We start from the raw sequence: 20,199 nt of genomic DNA on the forward strand, positions 1-20,199 counted from the left end.
CTTGACCACGCGTTGTAACACGCGGACGTCAACGACGTGGCAAGTCGTTGGTGCTTCCTGTCGTTCGAAATTTTACGTGAACATTTCGTATCGCTCGACTAGAACTCCCAACATGCCTTGCAACGTCTTCTGTCGACATGCCAGCATCAAGCATGCCAATAGCCCGTTCGCGTAAATTATTGGGTATTCTTGGCATACTAAAAATGCTACAATGTAAAAAAACGTTAATTTTTTTACAAATTTTGAAGCGTTTTCGTTCACTTGACAACAATGCCAGTAAGACAAGTAAAACAAATTGACCGGAATACTACACGGGAGATGTTGATCCATGCATGCACGTGCAAATTGAATTTCACGTTCTCGATGATTAACAGTGCAAAAATAATCGATAAAATTCATGAATCCTGATAATACAGCTCAAGGCTAATACTACCTATATGATTTCATTACACAATGAATTCTTTAACACAACAAATACTATATGTACAAATCGGAAGTTTCTTTTTTTTTGTTCAGTATATATATATCAAGAGAGAGAGAGAGAGAGAGAGAGAGAGAGAGAGAGAGAGAGAGAGAGAGAGAGAGAGAGAGAGAGAGAGAGAGAGAGATGGGTGTGGTGATAGGACATGAGAGTGCGAGAATGTGTGTGTGGAGAGAGAGAGAGGGATCGAGAGAGAAAAAGGAGAGAGAGAGCAGACATCAGACAGACAAGCGGACAAAGTGAGTGAGAAAGGCGTTGTAGGACAGACAGAGCGAGACCGAGAGAAAATGTGACAATCTATCTTCTTTCGTTCTTTTTTTTCAAAACGAAATTGAAAGTTTCAAATGCATGTTGGTATGACAGATTCGCCGGCGAAATACGATACTCGTATCAGTCTGTGATTCACTTCCTGCTGGAAGACTGCCACCCACTCTCGCAGGACTGTCAACATAATAACACACGTTCTCTGTCCGCGCCAATCTAGAGATCATCATCATGTTTGTTTTATCACACACCAGCGCATTGCAATATCGGGCTACATGGTGTCTGACATGGTCGTTGTGACACTTGGCGTAGATAGTGAGAAAAGTTAAAGTTTGTTTTGTTTAACGACACCACTAGAACACATTGATTTATTAATCATCGGCTATTGGATGTCTAACATTTAGTAATTTCGAGATATAGTCTTAGAAAGGGAACACGCTACATATTTTTTCCGTTAGTAGTTATGGATCGTTTTTATGCACCATCCCATAAGACAAGATAACACATACCACGGCTTTTGATATACCAGTCTTGGTGCACTGGCTGGAACAATAACGAGAAAAGAGCCGATACAGGTTTTTGTTGTTGTTTAACGACACCACTGGAGCACATTGATTAATTAATCATCGGCTATTGGATGTCAAGCATTTGGTAATTTTGAATCGTAGTCATCAGAGGAAACTCGCTACATTTTACCTAATGCAGCTAGGAATCTTTTATATGCACTTTCCCACAGACAGGAAATCACATACCACGACCTTTTTTTTCAGTTATGGTGCACTGGTTGGTACGAGAAAAAACCCTAATCAGCTGAATTGATCCACCGAGGTGATTCGATCCTGCGACTCAAGCACCTTAAGCGAGCACTCAAACCACTGAGCTAAATCCCGCCCGTTGCCGATACAGTGCCTGTGGAGTGTATTTGAACGTGTGTGAGCACTATCCACTAAATGGTTTGGGGAATGAAAATACATGTATTAAAATACGGAATTTCCAACCTTCGGAACAGAGTAACACAGAGAGCCGGGGACGCTACCCCACCCACAGCTTCCAGCGTTCCGCAGCTCATGTGACAAGCAACATACCGGCATAGAAAAAAATAGAATTTTGTTGGTGTTGTTGATGGATTTTTGCAATAATATCTGAGCATGTTGATGAGTCGTTATGGATGTACTCAATATATGATAACGATCTGGGCCTCGTTCCACAAAGCGATCTTAGCCCTAAGATCACCTTAAGTGCATAGCTACCATATGCACTAAGGTGATCTTAGTGCTAAGATCGCTTCGTGGAACGGGACCCAGGATTGAAAATTTAGCATAAATGCCTAGTACACATAACTGCACAAGACAGAGTCCAAAATATCGTTGTTCTTGTATATTAAACTTATTTTCGGGAATATCTCCAATTAGGCTTCAAGCACGCTGCCCTGGGCACACACCTCAGCTATCCGGCCTGTCTGTCAAGGACAGTGGGTTAGTGAGAGAGACGTCGGGTTGTTAAGACTTCATCTGGGTGGGAGCGAGTACCGGGATCTGAGCCCAGTGCCTACCGGCCTTAAGTCCTATGAATTAACCACTACACAGTCGATTAATGTCGTATTGACAGTCACCATATATTGAGTACAGTGCACCATGAATATCTGACGTTTCGAATGTGCGAGGACTGCCATATATCAACACGTATCTAATATCCCCCGATATCGCGGTACAAGGAAGGAAATGTTTTATTTAACGACGCACTCAACACATTTTATTTACGGTTATATGGCGTCAGACATATGATTAAGGACCACACAGATATTGATAGAGGAAACCTGCTGTCGCCACTTCATGGACTACTCTTTCCGATAGGCAGCAAGGGATCTTTTGTATGCACCATCCCACAAACATGGTAGTACATACCACAGCCTTTGATAAACCAGTCGTGGTGCACTGGCTGGAACGAGAAATAATATCGCGGTACAATGCGCGAAAACAAAAAGACTTGCAAAGACGTGGGTCTGGGTGTGGTTAATTGGTGGCATACATCCATCAGATAACTGTTCAAGTACGCCTGTTGTGGGCACAACCTCTGACTTCGCCAGAGAGTTCTGTCTATGACAGGTTTGCAAAGACGATGCGGTGCTGCTTAAAAAGGGCCTACGAGAGCCTTATGAATTAGGCCCCTGTTCGACCTGCCAAGACATACCTGGCCGTTATTAACTTGGATTGGTTGGGCTGTACACCTTCCTCACTCACTATTCGAGGATAAAAATATACCGAGGGTTTTTTCTTTTTTTTTTTTTTTTTTTTTTTTTTTTTTTTTTTTTTTTTTTTTTTTTTTTTTTTTTTTTTTGTGTCCAGTGGTAAAGGGATCGCTCGATGCGCGGTCCGTCTGGGATCGATCCCCGTCGGTGGGCCCATTGGGCTATTTCTCGTTCCAGCCAGTGCACTACGACTGACATATCGACGTCTGTGGTATGTACTATCCTGTCTTTGGGATGGTGCATATAAAAGATATTTTGCTGCTAATCGAAAAGAGTAGCCCATGAAGTGGCGATAGCAGGTTTTCTCTCTCAATATCTGTGTACACCGTAGCCATATGCCTGACGCCATATAACCGTAAATAAAATGTGTTGAGTGCGTCGTTAAATGAAACATTTCCTTCCTTCCTTCCTTCCTTCCTTCCTTCCTTCCTTCCTTCCTTCCACGCCACTAGAGACTATGCCCCCTTCCACTAGAGCTTGTATACCCCCACGCCCAACCACCCACCCACTCCCAACCACCCACCCACGCTCACACTCCATATATCGTTCCTACGGGTCTCTTTACCACATGTTTAAGTCCAAAATGACAGTGTGACATTGTCCATCTACTTACGACGAACCAAAATCATTACTAATCCCCTAGGATTATTTGACTAAAGTCCTTTATTACTGAAATCCAATAACGACACGCTCTTTGCGACGGAGGCTAATTTGAATGGACTTGTACCAATCTTTGTTCCAAGCAGAAACCAGCTCTGTCTATCGTAATAGGCGGTAAGTTTGATTTGCCAAGACAAGTTGCACAGGATGACTTAACTGAATTTCTACGAAACCACAAGGGACCTTTAAAGACATACATTTACCATTGGATTTCCACTGAATATATATATATGTTACAGTCAATGTGTAAAACAAGGCAATCTGTAGAATGCCTGAAAATTTAAGGCAATCTGTAAAGTAACTGATTCACTCAGGCAATCTGTATATTGCCTAAATATTTCAGGCAATATACACATTGACTGACTTTTCAAGGTGATTTCTAGACATATTGCCTTGAAATTAAAGATCCACCATTCATTGACAGCAATCGTTGTAAAGGTAAACAGACCTAGTGACAAAATGCAATATTAGAAAAAATTATGTAATGTATTTCAAATAAAAATCTCCACAAAGACATTCTCCAAGAACAAAACACTGACGAAAGGCTTGACATCAAAGAAATTAAGATTCAAAATATTGCTTTTAATCTCACACTGTCTCAATCTTTTAATTCTATACTTTGAAAGAATAATCGTAACGGTTAATTACCTTAAAATAGATTGTTTTTTCAATGGATTAGAAGCCCGTTGAACATGTATTCATGAAAACTTTTGATGTTAGCATGTCTTAATATGGTATATGAATGTTTTAGCAACGGATTAGAAGCCAGGGCAAAGGTGTTTCTCCATAAATACAGTATGGATAGGCATCCTGTATCATTCTACAGATTGCCTGGTTTTACACATTGACTGTAACATATATATATATATATGTAACAGAAACGTCCTAGTCCAATGGTCAAGAGCCCGCCTGGTGCGCAATCGCTCAAAGATCGAATCCCGTCAGTGGATACATTGGGTTATTTCTTGTTCCAGACAGTGTACCACGACTGGCATATCAAGAACCGTGTTATGTGCTGTCCTGTTTGTTGGATGGTGCGTATAGTTGATGCCGTGTTATTAATGAAAAACATACTGGGTTTCCTCTGTAAGACTATATGTCAGAATTACCAAATGTTTGACATACAAAAGCCGTTGATTAATAAATCAATGTGCTCTAGTGGTGTCGTTAAACAAAACAAACTTTTTCTTCTTTTTCTTCAGAAAATAAAAGTGAATGAGATAACAATATTTTATATATATATATATATATATATATATATATATATATATATATATATATATATATATATATATATATATATATACTGCCACACAATGAAAACGCAAAACAGATATATTTCAATATTTTGTTGTGATTAATGAAAAATATATTTATTGGACTTAAAATAACAATTTATGAGAGGAAGCCATTGATTGGTACTTTTGTCTGGGTTTTAATCCTGGTTTTGTTCTCATTACACATCAATAGCAGAAACACACAAAATGGTGTGAAATGCGTTCACTACATGCTCAATCATGCTGCATGCAATGCACGTGAAATGCCAGCATGTGGACACATAAAAGTCACGTAACGGTGTCATATTCCTCGTCACATTAAGAATGCCACGACTTAGAGAAGAACAAAGGGAGCGAGCGTTGGGCATGGTTCAAGGTGGGGACTTCGCAAAGCCAAGTTGCTAGGACATTCAGAGTCCATCCATCAACTATTGGACGACTTGTTGAACGTCATCAACAGACCGGGAGTGTCCGTGATCGACCTCGACCTGGTCAACTTCCCGTTACGACCTCACGCCAAGATCGGCAGATTCGACGACACCACCTCCGTGACCGGTTCAGAACTGTGACGATGACAGCAAGCAACACGATAGGACGTCATGGAAGGCATATCCATCCGATGACGGTCATCCGTCGACTCAGAACGGCTGGACTCAGATGCAGACGCCCGAGACTACAGTTTGCTCTCCAGAATGGTAATCATCCAACAGCCTTTTACCGGAGCATTGTTTTCTCAGATGAGTCCGGTTTCTCTGTCTCCTTTGCCGATGGAAGAGCACGTGTGTACAGGAGACTCCATGAACGGTACGCTGACGGATGTGTGAGGGAACGTGATCGGTTTGGCGGCGGTTGTCTGATGGTATGGGGGGCAATCAGCTGTGATTTCAGGAGTGATCTCATCATTGTCCACAATGCCCTTACAGCCCAGCGTTATGTTGACGTTATTCTAAGACCAGTTCTCCAGCCACTTTTGCGCCGTCACTGAAGACCAGGAGGTCCCCTTCTGTTTCAACAAGACAATGCCCGTCCACATACTGCAATACCTACCCAGGCATTTCTGCAACAAGACGGTCTCACAGTTATGAACTGGCCCGCCGTTTCACTGGATTTGAACCCAATTGAACACATGTGGGATGAGTCAGGACGTCGTGTACGCCACCGCCAGCCACCACCGCGTAACGTCGCTGAGCTTGCACAGGCATTGCAGGAGGAGTGGAGGAACATTTATGTGGCTTATTTGAGATGTTTGTGCCCAATGGTGGACACACCAAATACTGACCTTGATATGGGGGGTTGAACTTTTCGATTACGAATGCAACTCAATTACTGATGATAACTGGCCATGTTTCCATGTGAATGTATCTCATGAATACCATTCATTAATGTTATATCCTGTATTACCAGATGATGGATTCGGGAACTTTCGGGGTGGGGTATGCAAACGACACCTACTAGTATTTCAACGCATTGAAATAACCAATCTTTACAAAAATACTTTTTGTCGAGCAAATTTTTAGTTTTTTCCTCTTTTTTTTATAAATGGATGAATATAAAGTATTTGGGTCATAAGAGACAAACAACACGTGTTGCTTCGAGAGGCAAGGACAGGGATGTGGAGGTGGACAGCGAAAGAAGATGAATGATAGTAGGAGTTGCAAATAGCGTAGAAATGAGAAAGAGACAAGCAAAAGTGGGAGTGGGATATATATGTATATAAGTGTAAAGAGCTGTGAAAAAACTACAATAAATATGAAAATGATGACAGTATAATTTAAAGCTTTCAATATAAATAAAAATGTTTTAGGGATTTCTTTAAAAAATTGGTTGTTGTCTTTATTAGATTTCACTATTTGTGTGATTCCCTATGTGTTTCAGTGAATATAAATAAAAATAAGATGACAGGTGAAAGATGATCTGGTTTCACTCACCTATAGGGCAGAACAGGACAGGTCATACGATTTAATGTGCACCTTTAGAACAAGCTGTTGTTGCGCACGCCTGTCACGGGGGTAAGGCGCTCGCTCGGTGCGCGGTCGGTGTAGGATCGATCCACGTCGGTGGGCCCATTGGGCTGTTTCTCATTCCAGCCAATGCACTATAACTAGTGTATCAAAGGCCGCGGTATGTACTATCCTGTCTGGGATAGTGCATATAAAAGATCCCTTGCTGCTAATCGAAAAGAGTAGCCCATGAAGTGGCGACACCGGGTTTCCTCTCTCAAAATCTGTGTGGTCCTTAACCATATGTCTGACGGCATATAACCGTAAATAAAATGTGCTGAGTGCGTCGTAAAATAAAACATTTCTTTCTGCTTTGCTTTACTTGTCATGGGCGCAGGTTTCGACTAACGCCGCCACTCCGTCCAAGACAGGAAAAGTTTTGGGGTGAAGAGGGAGTCGCCCGCGCTGGCATGCGTAAGGGAGAAAAACCCCAGCCCGACCAGGGTCGGCAGCGGGAGAGGGTTGGGTTTGGTGCTAGTTGATTTGTAAATGTCCCGTAGGCAGGGCCGTAGGTAGCGGGGGATGGGTGGGGTGGGGATGTGCGGGTGGGGGTGGGCGGGGGTGGGCGGTGGTGGAGGGGGTATTTGTGGGGAACGGAGTCTGGAAAACATTATAGAAACTTAAAGACTATTAACTACTCAGCCCCCCCCCCCCCCCCCCCCCCCCGGCAACAATTTTTTTTAGCTACGGTCCCGGTAAGATTAAAGACAAATCGAAATTATTGCTTAATTCCTTGAAAGAAAGAAAGAAATGTTTTATTTAACGACGCACTCAACACATTATATTTACGGTTATATGGCGTCAGACATACATGTGTATCGTTAAGGACCACACAGATATTGAGAGAGAAACCCGCTGTCCACCCGCTATGCACCATCCCACAGACAGGGTAGTACATACCACGGCCTGTGATATACCAGTTGTGGACCACTGGCTGGAACGAGAAATAGCCCAATGGGCCCACCGACGGGGATCGATCCCAAACCGACCGCGCATCAGGTGAGCTCTGTACCACTGGGCTACGTCTCACCCCAAATTGAAGATGGAGCTAAGTTGGTTGATTTGATTTAGTTGCTGGAAAGGTAACTCGGATGGAAAGGTAACTCGGATGGGAAGGGTAACTCGGATGGGAAGGTAACTCGGATGGGAACGGTAACTCAATGGAAAGGTAACTCGGATGGAAAGGTAACTCGGATGGGAAAGGTAACTCGGATGGAAAGGTAATTCGGATGGAAAGATAACTCGGATGGGAAGGTAACTCGGATGGAAAGGTATCTCGGATGGGAAACGTAACTCGTACTTACCTATATACACGACGACTTTCTTGTTCACATAGAAGTCTATGGCGGCGTTCATGGCATCAGCAATACTGCAGTTGGAATCATCGTACAGCGGATTTAGGCGCACGGTGGTTAGCATGCCCTCTTTAATGACGCTCTCCGTGGCAAGTTCTATAGCACTTGTCACCCGCGATAGAGAAAACAATCTTTTGTTGTCATCGGGCAGCAAAACCGCAAGGCTCACGTTTTGACGTGAAGTGCCGCAAACCTTGGAAAAACACACAACTACCACACAGGCTAATGCAGTCCGAAGATTGGGTATAAGTGAATAGGCCATCTTTTTTTTTCTTTTTTTTTTTCTTTTTTTAAATGTGTATGACGTCTCAAGAATATGGTAAATTGATTTCAGCCATGGAAATTATGAACTTCGAGAATTAAACTTCCAAGACACTCTTTGTTCTAAAATGCAAATACAATATCGTTGACCTTGTAGTTTTTATTATATTTATTTATTTATTTATTATGTGTGGGTTTTTTTTTTTTTTTTTTGCGCTATTTGTTTTGTTGAAAAACCGCTCAAACTCTACTTTAAAGCAGTGTTGTTCTCTATTGTTTCTTTAAATTTGACTGTGTCCAACTGACGATACGTGTTCAATAACTAATTTCGTGTTCCCTGCCCAAAATTCCAAAAACATTTACTTTATATATCCTGCTTTAAACGACAATTTAATGTTTCAGTAATGTTCCTTTTTTCAAAACACACGAATTGAACAAGTTTATTTCACACTTTTTGTTCCAAACACGAACATTATCCTTCAGTAAAATTAATTAATTTTGTTTTCCCTTACCCATTACTGGTCTACAATAAGACAACAACAAACTGGAACGTTATGTTATAACCTCCAGCTAATCACAGCGATAAACAAAGGTTAATGACGAAACACTCTCTGCACAAAGCAAATAATTCCATTTGAACCGTGTTGATTGTTCAGGGTGTCTTGTAACTCTTCTTTCCTCAAAACGTTTTGCTCCAAACATTAATCATGGAATGCATTTAGCACGTGGGGTTTTTTTTTTATTTAATATCTTCTCCGCTCTGATTTGAGTTGTTATAGCCGATCATATATCACAGCCTGATTGAATATTCCTATGGACACAACTGCGAAACCGTAGCAGAGGTTAAACTGCAACGATATTGGAGAGGTCTCGTTAAATCAATACTTCCAGGAGAAACTTTCAACAGTTTTCAGTTATCTGCGTGTAGCAGCATTAGCAACGCGATGGCCAGTTGTACATGTACAAGATAGTCTGCGCTGAATGAATCTGATATCCAATTGGAAAACACCGGCATTTGTGATGGTTGGTGATATTTTGAATTGACCATACCTAGAAAAAAAAAAAAAAAAAATTCCGAATAGGTTCACAACGCGATGCCTATCAACAACCGGGCTTGGTGAGGTCGTGGTTAAGCCATCGGGGACATAACACTGGTAGGTACAGGGTTCGTAGCCCGGTACCGGCTCTGGGCTGAATGGATGTGATATCTAATTGGAAAGCACCAGAATCTGTGGTTGGTGATATCTTGACTTGACCATACTTAGAACGAAAAAATAAAAGAAATCCGAATACGTTCATAACGAGATGACTAGCAACAACCAGGCTCGGTGGTGTCGTGGTTAGGCTATCGGTAATAATGCTGGTAGGTACTGGGTTCGCAGCCCGGTACCGCCTCCCTCCCAGAGCGAGTTTTAACGACTCGATAAGTAGGTGTAAGACCACTACACCCTCTTATCTCTCACTAACCAACTAACAACTAACTCACTGTCCTGGACAGATAGCCCAGATAGCTGATATGTCTGCCCAGGACAACGTGCTTGAACCGTAATTGGATATAGGCACGAACATAAGTTGAAATTAAATGAAACACTCGACAGATTGGAAATCTGAACGACAAAATCGTAATTGGTTGTCAGGGTCATATCTCTACACGATGTAGAGTCCAATGAGGATTTGATAAAATAGTGGTTGTCTCCATGAATCTCCATCTGGTGTCTCGTATATAGGAAAACAAAGATTAATTTTGTTTTGTTTAACGACTCCACTAGAGCACATTGATGTTTTTAATCATCGGCTGTTGGATGTCAAACAGTTAGTAATTTTGACATTAGAGACATTAGTCTTAGAGTGGAAACCCGCTACATTTTTCTTTAGTAACAAGGGATCTTTTATATGCACCATCCCACATGCAGGACAGCACATACCACTGCCTTTGGTATACCAGTCGTGGTGCACTGGTGAGACGAGACATAGCTTAATGGGCCGCTGACGGGGATCGATCCTAGACCGACCGCGTATCAAGCGATCGCTTTACCAGTGGGATACGTCCCTCCCCGTCTTTGAACAAAACGAACAAATGTTGATATAGACGAACTGATTAGGTTCACAAAACGATCTCCAGTTCCAAGTTTTAAAAACTCACACTGCGTTAACAAGTGACGACTCCCTTTGTGCACAGATGTATAATCCAACTTCTGGTGTGGATTTTTTGTTTACATGTATTACGTTCACAAAGAGATAATCAATTCCGTTTGAAAATTCCGTCAAACTTGACAATACACAACGATCATATCTGGACACAAAACACCAACCACCTTGTCAAGGCAATGCATCGATGTTCACAAATCAATAAACAAAAATCAATCAACCATTCGACACGTGTTTACATCCACTGCAGTTCAAGTCTAACTGTCTTAAAGGGACATTCCTGAGTTTGCTGCATTGTAAGATGTTTCTCTTAAAGGGACATTCCCGAGTTTGCTGCATTGTAAGATGTTTCTCTTAAAGGGACATTCCCGAGTTTCCTGCATTGTAAGATGTTTCCAACTAATAACATATGTCTACGATTAAACTTACATATTAAATGCATTTTCTTGTTTAGAATATCAGTATCTGTATATTAAATGTGTTTCTGGTCGTCTCAATATTTGTAAGAAACTCAAACTGGATTTTGTCTTTAAATGATTTCGTACGTATGAAACACATATATGTTAGGAAATCCAATGGGATTTAACCTAGTACAAATATTAGAACGGTCGGAAACACGTTTAATATGCAGCCACTAATATTTTATGCAGAAAAAAAAAAAAAATTGATATGTAATTACAATCGTTAAAAAGTCTCTGTTAGTCGATCTCATCTTAAAGATTGCAGAAAACTCAGCAATGTCCCTTTAAACATATTCTCCGAGTTTTCCCAGCGGGTGTGTTACAAACCTATGCTTGATTTAGAGAATAACAAACAAAAGAACTAAAACAAGAGAAATGTAAAAGAAAACAAAACGACAAAAGAAAGAAGGAAGGAAGGAAATGTTTTCATTTAACGACGCACTCAGCACATTGTATTTACGGTTATATGGCGTCAGACATATGGTTAAGGACAACACAGATTTTGAAAAAAAAGCAAGAAAGAAAACTAAAGCAAAGAAAGAAACATCCTTGGTCACTAGAGCACATTGATGTTTTATCTTATCATCGGCTATTGGACGTCAAACATATGGTCATTCTGACACTGTTTTTAGAGGAAACCCGCTGTCGCCACATAGGCTAATCTTTTACAAGAGACAACAAGGGATAGTTTATGTGCGCTTCCCACAGGTAGAATAGCACAAACCATGGCCTTTGTTGAACCAGTTATGGATCACTGATCGGTGCAAGTGGTTTACACTTACCCATTGAGCCTTGCGGAGCATTCACTTAGGGTTTGGAGTCGGTATCTAGATTAAAAATCCCATGCCTCGACTGGGGTCCGAACTCAGTACCTATCAGCATGTAGACCGATGGCCTTGGTCACAACAATGCATTTACTTGATGACCTTCGGTGGATCCATTCAACTGCTTGAGGGTTTTTTCTCATTCCAACTAGTACACCACAACTGGTTAAATGCCGTGGTATTTGTTTTTCTGTATGTGGGAATATGCATATAAAAGATCCCTTGCTGCTAATGAAAAAACAAAAATACAGTGGATTTCCTCTGATCACTACGAATCAGAATTTACCAAATGTTTGATATCCAATAGCCGATAGTTAAACAAATCAATGTGCTCTAGTGGTGTCGTTAAATTAAAAAAACCCCATTAAACCTTACTAGCTAACTATTTCTAAGACACAAGACCCAACTACCTTGTCAAAAACATTAACTGACGTCAACTCGTTACAGAAATCTGCTACCTTGTCAAAACCATAAACTGACGTCAACTCGTTACAGAAATCTGCTACCTCTTCAACACCATAAACTGGTGTCAACTGTGAATAGAAAACTGCTACCTTGTTAAAACCATGAACTGGTGTCAACTGTGACTAGAAAACCGCTATCTTGCCAAAACCATGAATTGTTAATCTTGTTAAAACCATGAACTGACGTCAACTCTAAATAGAAAACTGCTACCTTGTCAAAATCATGAACTGACGTCAACTTTGAATAAAAAAACTGCCCCTGCTCCATCGGCGAAGCGACCATTGCACAAAAGACTGGTAAGACAGAGCCAAGAAAGAGGCAGCTCTGTAATTTGTCTAAAACGATTTCTCCATGTGTCGATCAATGATTGGCCTCTTTATGTTCATGTATATTCGTTCGACTGTGGGCGGTATGTATCTAACAGGCATCATTCCCACTAACAGAACAGCAACGTTCAGGCGCGAATCCAGGAAAAAAGAATTGAGGGACTATGGGGAAAAGGACACATAGTCTAACACGTGAACAAGTTTATTTGTTTTGTTTAACGACACCACGAGAGCACATTGATTTATTAAGCATCGGCTACTGAATGTCAAACAGTTGGTAATTCTGACTCGTAGTCATCAGTGGAAACTCGCTTCGTTGTTCCTAGTGCAGCAAGGGCATTTTTTATATGCACGTTTCCCACAGACAGAAACGAAACATAACACGGCATTTGACTAGCTGTGGGGTACTGGTTGGAAAGAGAAACACATTCAATCAATTGAATGGATCCACTGAGGTGGTTCGATCCTGCGACGCAAGCACCTCAAGCGAGAACTCAATGACTGAGCTAAATCCCACCCCTAACTCGTGGAATGGGCACCAAATAAAAATAGTTTCGTAAATAAGAAATATCCGACCGTTAACCCCCCCCCCCCCCCCTCACCACCCCGTTGTTATGGTTAGTTTTAGTTTTAGAGTTAGGGTTGGATTTAGGGTTAGTGTTTGAGTTAGGGACAGGTTCCCTCTTTATACATGTATCCAACAAAATGGGGGGGGGGGGGTGTAAGAGGCGGAAATATTTTCAATATATATTTTTTTAAAGTAAAAAAAAAGAGGCACTTAACTTATTTTAGGGTTTGTATTCAATTAAGGTTTAAGCACGCTGTCCTCGGCACACTTCTCATCTATCTGGATTGTCTGTCCAAAACAGTGTGTTAATGGTTAGTTGTTAATGGTTAGTTGTTAATGGTTAGTTGTTATTGGTTAGCGAGAGAGAAGTTGGTGCAGTGGTCTTACACCTACCTACTGTGTCATTAAAAGTCGCTTTGGGTGGAAGCCGGTGCCGGGCGGCGAACCCAATACCTACCAGCCTTATGTCCGAAGGCTTGACCAGAACACCACCCAGGCCGGTTACCCCCACCTTGTATCCGCCACCGGAAGTCTGTCATTCGACGTGCATGGCATGGCAGCAATTAGCAGCAGTGCACAAGCCATTACATTGTTCCTAATTAGTTCTAAATGTCCACCTCCGGGACAGACAGTTTACTGGGTATGCTGGAGGTGACCACACTCATTTCTCGTCAAGTAATCACCAACAAACAACACTTAACCCCCCTGGGCATGTGGGCGGGACGTAACCCAGTGGTAAAACGTTCAGAACAAGCTGCTGTTGTGCACGCCTGTCACGGGGGTAAGGCGCTCGCTCGATGCGCGGTCGATCTAGGATCGATCCCCGTCGGTGTACCCATTGGGCTATTTCTCGTTCCAGCCAGTGCTCCACAACTGGTGTAACAAAGACCGTGGTGGTAAGATCCCTTGCTGCTAATCGAAAAGAGTAGCCCATGAAGTGGCGACAGCGGGTTTCCTCTGTCAGTATCTGTGTGGTCCTTAACCCTATGTCTGACGTCATATAACCGTAACTTTGGTGACGAAACGTAGCCCAGTGGCATAGCGATCGCTTGATGTGCGGTTTAGGATCGATCCCTGTCAGTGGGCTCATTGGACTATTTCTCGCTCCAGCCATTGTATGACGACTGGTACATCAAAGGCCGTGGTATGTACTATCCTGCCTGTGAGATGGTGCATATAAAAGATCCCTTGCTGTTAATCGAAAAGATTAGCCCAGGAAGTGGCGACAGCGGGTTTCTTCTCTCAGTATCTGTGTGATCCTTAACAATATGTCTAACGCTATATAACCGTAAATAAAATGTGTTGAGTGCGTCGTTAAATAAAACATTTCCTTCCTTCCTTAACCCAGGTCATGACGACTTTGGGTCGTGTGCGACGTTGGGTTCGCTACCCAGTGTCGGCTTTAACCCCAAGTCACATTAAATGGCTCAAAAGACAGGCTGTGTGGGCCCATTGGGCTATTTCTAGTTCCAGCCAGTGCACCGCGACTGGTATATCAAAAAGCCGTGATATATGCTGTACTGTCTGTGAGATGAATACTAATAAAAAAAAAAAAATCTTGCTACATACCACGGCTTTCGTTATACCAGTCGTAGTGCACTAGATTGAACGAGAAACAGTCCAATTGGCCCACCGACGGGGATCGATCTTAGACCGACCGCGCATCAAGCGAACGCTTTATCACTGGCCTACGTCTCGTCGGGTTTCCTCTCTAAAAGAATATGTCAAATTTACCAAATGTTTGACATCCAATAGCCGATAATTTTTAAATCAATGTGCTCCAGTAGCGTCGTTAAACAAATAAAACATTTATGAATAACCCATTTCACAAACCACGATTTGTGTGCGGGGCACGATTCGATACCAAATGTCGGACCTAACCGGGAGTGAAAATTATTGTTTCAAAAGACAGATATAATCTTGACTATTAGACCGACTCAACTTCCATTACCTTAGCATCGCTATTCAAGTCAATGCCTTAATATGTAAGTTAAAGTTTGTTTGCTTAACAACACCACTAGAGCACATAGATGAATTAATCATCGACTATAATTGGATGTCAAACATTTGGTTATTTTGACGTATAGTCTTAGTAAGTAACCCGCTACATTTTTTCATTAGTAGCAAGGAATCTTTTATATAGACCATCTCATAGATAGCACATACCAGGGTCTTTGATATACCTTTGGACGCACTGGCTGGAACGAGAAATAGTCCAATGGTGCCACCGACGGGCATCGATCTCAGATCTACTGCGCATTAAGATAGTGTTTTACTACTGGTCTACCCTCCACCACTATTCGGTAAGCGAAAGGTCTCCAGCCTGTTTACTCATTAAGTAATCATAAGTTTAAAAATAGCAATTAATTCATGTCATGGACTACAGGTTGTGTGCAGGGACATTCCTGAGTTTGCTGTAATGTTTAAGATGTTATCGACTAACAGAGACTTTTTAACGATTGTAATTACATATCAAATATATTTTTCTGCATAAATTATTAGTGGCATATATTAAACGTGTTTCTGATCGTTCTAATATTTGTATTAGGTTAAATTGCATTTTATTTCCTAAAATATGTTTTTTCGTACGAAATTATTTGAAGACAAAATCCAGTTTGGGCTTCTTACAAATATTAAGACGACCAGAAACACATTGAATATACAGACAATATATGATATACCCGACAAGAAAATATATTCAATATGTAAGTTTAATCGTAGAAATATTTTAATAGTCGGAAACATAAAATGCAGCACATTCAGGAATGTCCCTTTAATACACATATCTCTATAATGCAATATCATGTATTTATATTATTAATACACATATCTTTATAATGTAATACCATGTACTGTATTTATACTTGTATTCATATATGTACCAAGCAATGTATTCCTATTATTTGTATCCTCCTGTAAACCATCTTGTCAAAATCAGAATATTTATGTTCATCTTACGCCGTTGCATAACGGCCTGAGTGTATTAAAGCACGGTTCTGTTCTGTTCTGTTCTGGACTGGTAGCAGGTTTTTACCTGCCCATAGGTTCAGGCACGCCCATCCAGGGCCTCACGTCTGGCATGTGTGTGTGTGTGTGTGGTGGTTGTGTGTATTTTTAGAAAATGACGTCATAATGGCCTCTTATTGGTTAAAAATCAGGTTCTTGAGAAGTTTATGTGGATCTCAGGTGTAAAAATGTCATTTTCGTCCAGCCCATCCCCAAACAGCACCAGAGTGACGTTAACAGACTCCACTACAAGGCTAATAGATCAATTGTGTCCTACGCCAGGCAACCTGAAACTAGAAAACCGGTCTATGGTAGGAATGCGAGAACCTTCAGGGTGTATCCTACCAAATCAAATCCCAAAGACGACAATAGTAACACATGAGACTAAAACTCCTACCTGCAGCGGATCAATCGGCGTAAACGCCACGGATATAAATACTACAACCCCTACCCCTTAAAGTGAATCAGAAAACAAATCTGGGTTAAGCTGCTCATTTCAGACATAACGGGTAGCGTCTATGACTATCCTAGTTCCACATAACCATTGTCATGATATTTTAGTAGGACGCTGTAATGTTTCAATCACAATTGTAGTTACTGACAGTAGTTAAAATTAAACTACAGGAATTTACTGATCAAATGAACCAACATTTTATCGCACCAGTGGTGGACTTGTGGTATTAATTGCTCTATTAAAAGTTAGGTGCACCTCGAACTTTGACCTAGCCGGATGTTATTTGGTTCATTATTATCCACATGGTTCAACATAACCGAGTTAATAATAATCATACGATGCACACGTGTAATAACAAGTGTAATGACGTAATTTTGGGAAGCGACGTCATAACATGACGTTGCTTCTCCAGTCCTAGCTCAGACTGTGCATTTGAAATATGACGTCATTTCGTCATCTCCTTCTAGTTGTGGCTGAAATATTTTCAGTTGGGTCTTGTTATTCATAAAGAAAACAAGAACAATAATATGGATAATAAAGAAATTATTACACTCGCGTGTAAGTCGTACTGATTTTACGAAACTCGTGTCAGGATTCCTGTATTAACCTCGCTCTCGCTCGGGCAATACAAAAATCCTGACACTCGTTTCGTAAAATCAGTACGACACACAAGCTCGTATAATAATCTCTATGTACTACCTTAAGTGGAGCTAGGTTTGTCAACGTGTCCCCTGGCCAGATCGAGATCGACTCAACCTTAACTACCCAGGCCTCCCTCCTCGACCAAATGGGTTTTCCTCACTTAGGTCTGAATTCTAACCGCCATGACATATAGTTTACAGGGTTAGCTGGAGGTAACCATACAGACTTGAATGAAAGAATGAATCAGTGAATGAATCAGTCAATGTTAACGACACCCCAGCACAAAAATACACATCGGCTATTGGGTGTCACAAATGGTAAGTATATGAAAACATTATTTATATATATTTATGTAAAACCACAGTGTAAGGAGCTGTGGGTGAAAGGTATACTACAATACATAAAATCAAGGTAAGTATATTTTTAAACTTTGTATAGACGTCAAAGTGTTTTACAGACTTGACTAAAGCATTGCGGACTGCAGGGGCAGGGCGTAGCTTGGCGCGCGGTCGGTCTAGGATCGATGCCAGTTGGTGGGCCCATTGGGCTATTTCTCGTTCCAGCCAGTGCAACACGACTGGAATAAAGGTTGTGGTATGTGTTATCCTGTCTGTAGGATGGTGTGTGTAAAACGATTCATTTACTGCTAATGGAAAAATATAGTGAGTTTCCTATCTAAGACTATATGTCAAAATTACCAAATGTTTGACATTCAATAGATGAGTATTAATAAATCAATGTGCGCTAGAGATGTTAAACAAAATAAACCTTTAGTGAAAACTACACATGTTTGACATTCAGTAGTCGATTATTAATAAATCAATGTGCTCTAGTGGTGTCGTTATACAAACAAACAAACAAACAAACATCAACAACCAAATAACCAACTAAACAACGTTCACTATCCTAGCAGCGTTGTTCAACCCAGTGGGTGATCCCTCAATTAGTTCTGAATAATAACATTCGTGGTTAGCTACAGGCAACCACGCTGATTTCACGTGTCATGGACCGACCACGCGTGGTGTGCGATGTTGGGTTCGATACCCAGTGTTGGCTCTAACCGGGTATAGAATTCAGAGACTTGCCCGTGACAGACATGTCTAAAACCTTAGTGGTACATGGGCATGTTAAAGACTCTCACTCTCTCTCTCTCTCTCTCTCTCTCTCTCTCTCTCTCTCTCTCTCTCTCTCTCTCTCTCTCTCTCTCTCTCTCTCTCTCTCTGTCTCTGTCTCTGTCTCTCAAAAAGCAGGTATACGAATAATAAATCGACTCAACTTCCGTTATACTAGCGGCGTTCTTGAAGCCAATTGATGATACCTCAATTAGTTCTGAATAATAGCTAATCTCCAGGGATAGAAAGTTCACGGCGAAAGTGAGAGATCACCATACGGATCTCTTTGTAAATAATCATGACCAAATAGCAATTAACCGATGGTATGGACTACTGGGCGCATGCTATTTGCATGCGATACCCCAGTATCAATATCAGCTCTTCCAACACACAGTGAAGATAATTATTTTCCAAAAGGCATGGGAATACTAGATGGCCTCAACTTTCACTACCCAATGGTCGATCCAATGCGGTAGTCGGTAACAGAAAAGTAACCACATCAGTTTTCTCATTAAATAATCACGAAAGAACTTAGCGATTAATTCATGTCATGGACTCATTTCGTTTCAGTTCACGTTGTCCTGGATACACCCTCACAACTGTTCATTTCATATCATTTCAACTTATTTTCGTGCTTATATCTAATTAAGGTTCAAGCACGCTGTCCTGGGCACACACACAAACACACACACACACACACACACACACACACACACACACACACACACACACCCCTCAGCTAGCTGAGTTGTCTGTCAAGGACAGTTGGTTAGTTGTTAGTTGTTAGTGAGAGAGAAGAGGGTGTAGTGGACTTACACCTACCAAATGATTCGTTAAAACTCGCTCTGAGTGGGAGTCGGTACCGGGCTGCGAACCCAGTACCTACCAGCGTTATGTCCGATGTTTTCACCACGACACCACCGAGGCCGGTAGTCATGGACTAAGAGTTGTGTGCGGTGTTGGATCTGCCACTGAATGACATTCAATGGTTCAACTGGGCAGGTATAAGGCTACTCTATCGACCCCAATCTAGACCCGACAATCGGAAACCGGATGTTCGGCCTATGGTGGGAATGCCTGGACCTTCAGGTTGCACAGCACCAAAGAAGAGAGCGCCGTGTCAAAGTTCGAGGTGCACCGTGAAATATGTACGGAGTAAAAGCAGTTGTGGGTGTTATTGGTAGTAATATGTGACATTGATTATTTGTGCAAATATTATTATTCATTGGCAATAAATAAGTACACTTTTATTTGTTATACAGTTGTTATGCAGTATATACCAGAGGTTGAAACTAATGCGGGGTACCCCCAAAAATGGAACTGCAATTTTCAGCAAAAATGACAGTTGCTATTAAAAACATTAATTAAATCTATTAAATGGTATGTGACACCCCATTTTCTTTTTGCAGGTAGATTAGATGTGAGGTGCCACACGTTTTATTGCTGTACTTCCTGGGTGTTTTGATACGCTGCTTATATCAGTTTTATTAGTAAACGTTAACTTTATCGGCAATAGGAATTGATTTGGACTATTAGAACCTTCAGCGGACATGAACATGTCAAAGAATTCCCAGACAGTTGTACTATACCAAATAAAATCCAATAGGCTACCATGTTAACGTTTGTGCTTAAAAACACTATATGCAA

The 20,199-nt window shown here is 41.3% G+C and overlaps 1 protein-coding gene across 1 annotated transcript in view; it reads right to left on the minus strand.

Moving 5' to 3' along the window:
* The window catches only part of LOC121372957 (atrial natriuretic peptide receptor 3-like), a 58,398-nt gene extending 48,900 nt beyond the window's left edge, over nucleotides 1-9,498 (minus strand). Inside the window, exon 1 of the mRNA XM_041499395.1 lies at nucleotides 8,235-9,498. Within this exon, the coding sequence (XP_041355329.1) occupies nucleotides 8,235-8,547 (313 nt within the window). The 5' untranslated portion in view covers nucleotides 8,548-9,498. The remainder of the gene's footprint in view (nucleotides 1-8,234) is intronic.
* Between the last annotated feature and the right edge of the window lie 10,701 nt (nucleotides 9,499-20,199).

This window comes from Gigantopelta aegis, chromosome 5 (genome assembly GCF_016097555.1).
Source record: "Gigantopelta aegis isolate Gae_Host chromosome 5, Gae_host_genome, whole genome shotgun sequence".
NCBI lineage: Eukaryota > Metazoa > Mollusca > Gastropoda > Neomphalida > Peltospiridae > Gigantopelta > Gigantopelta aegis.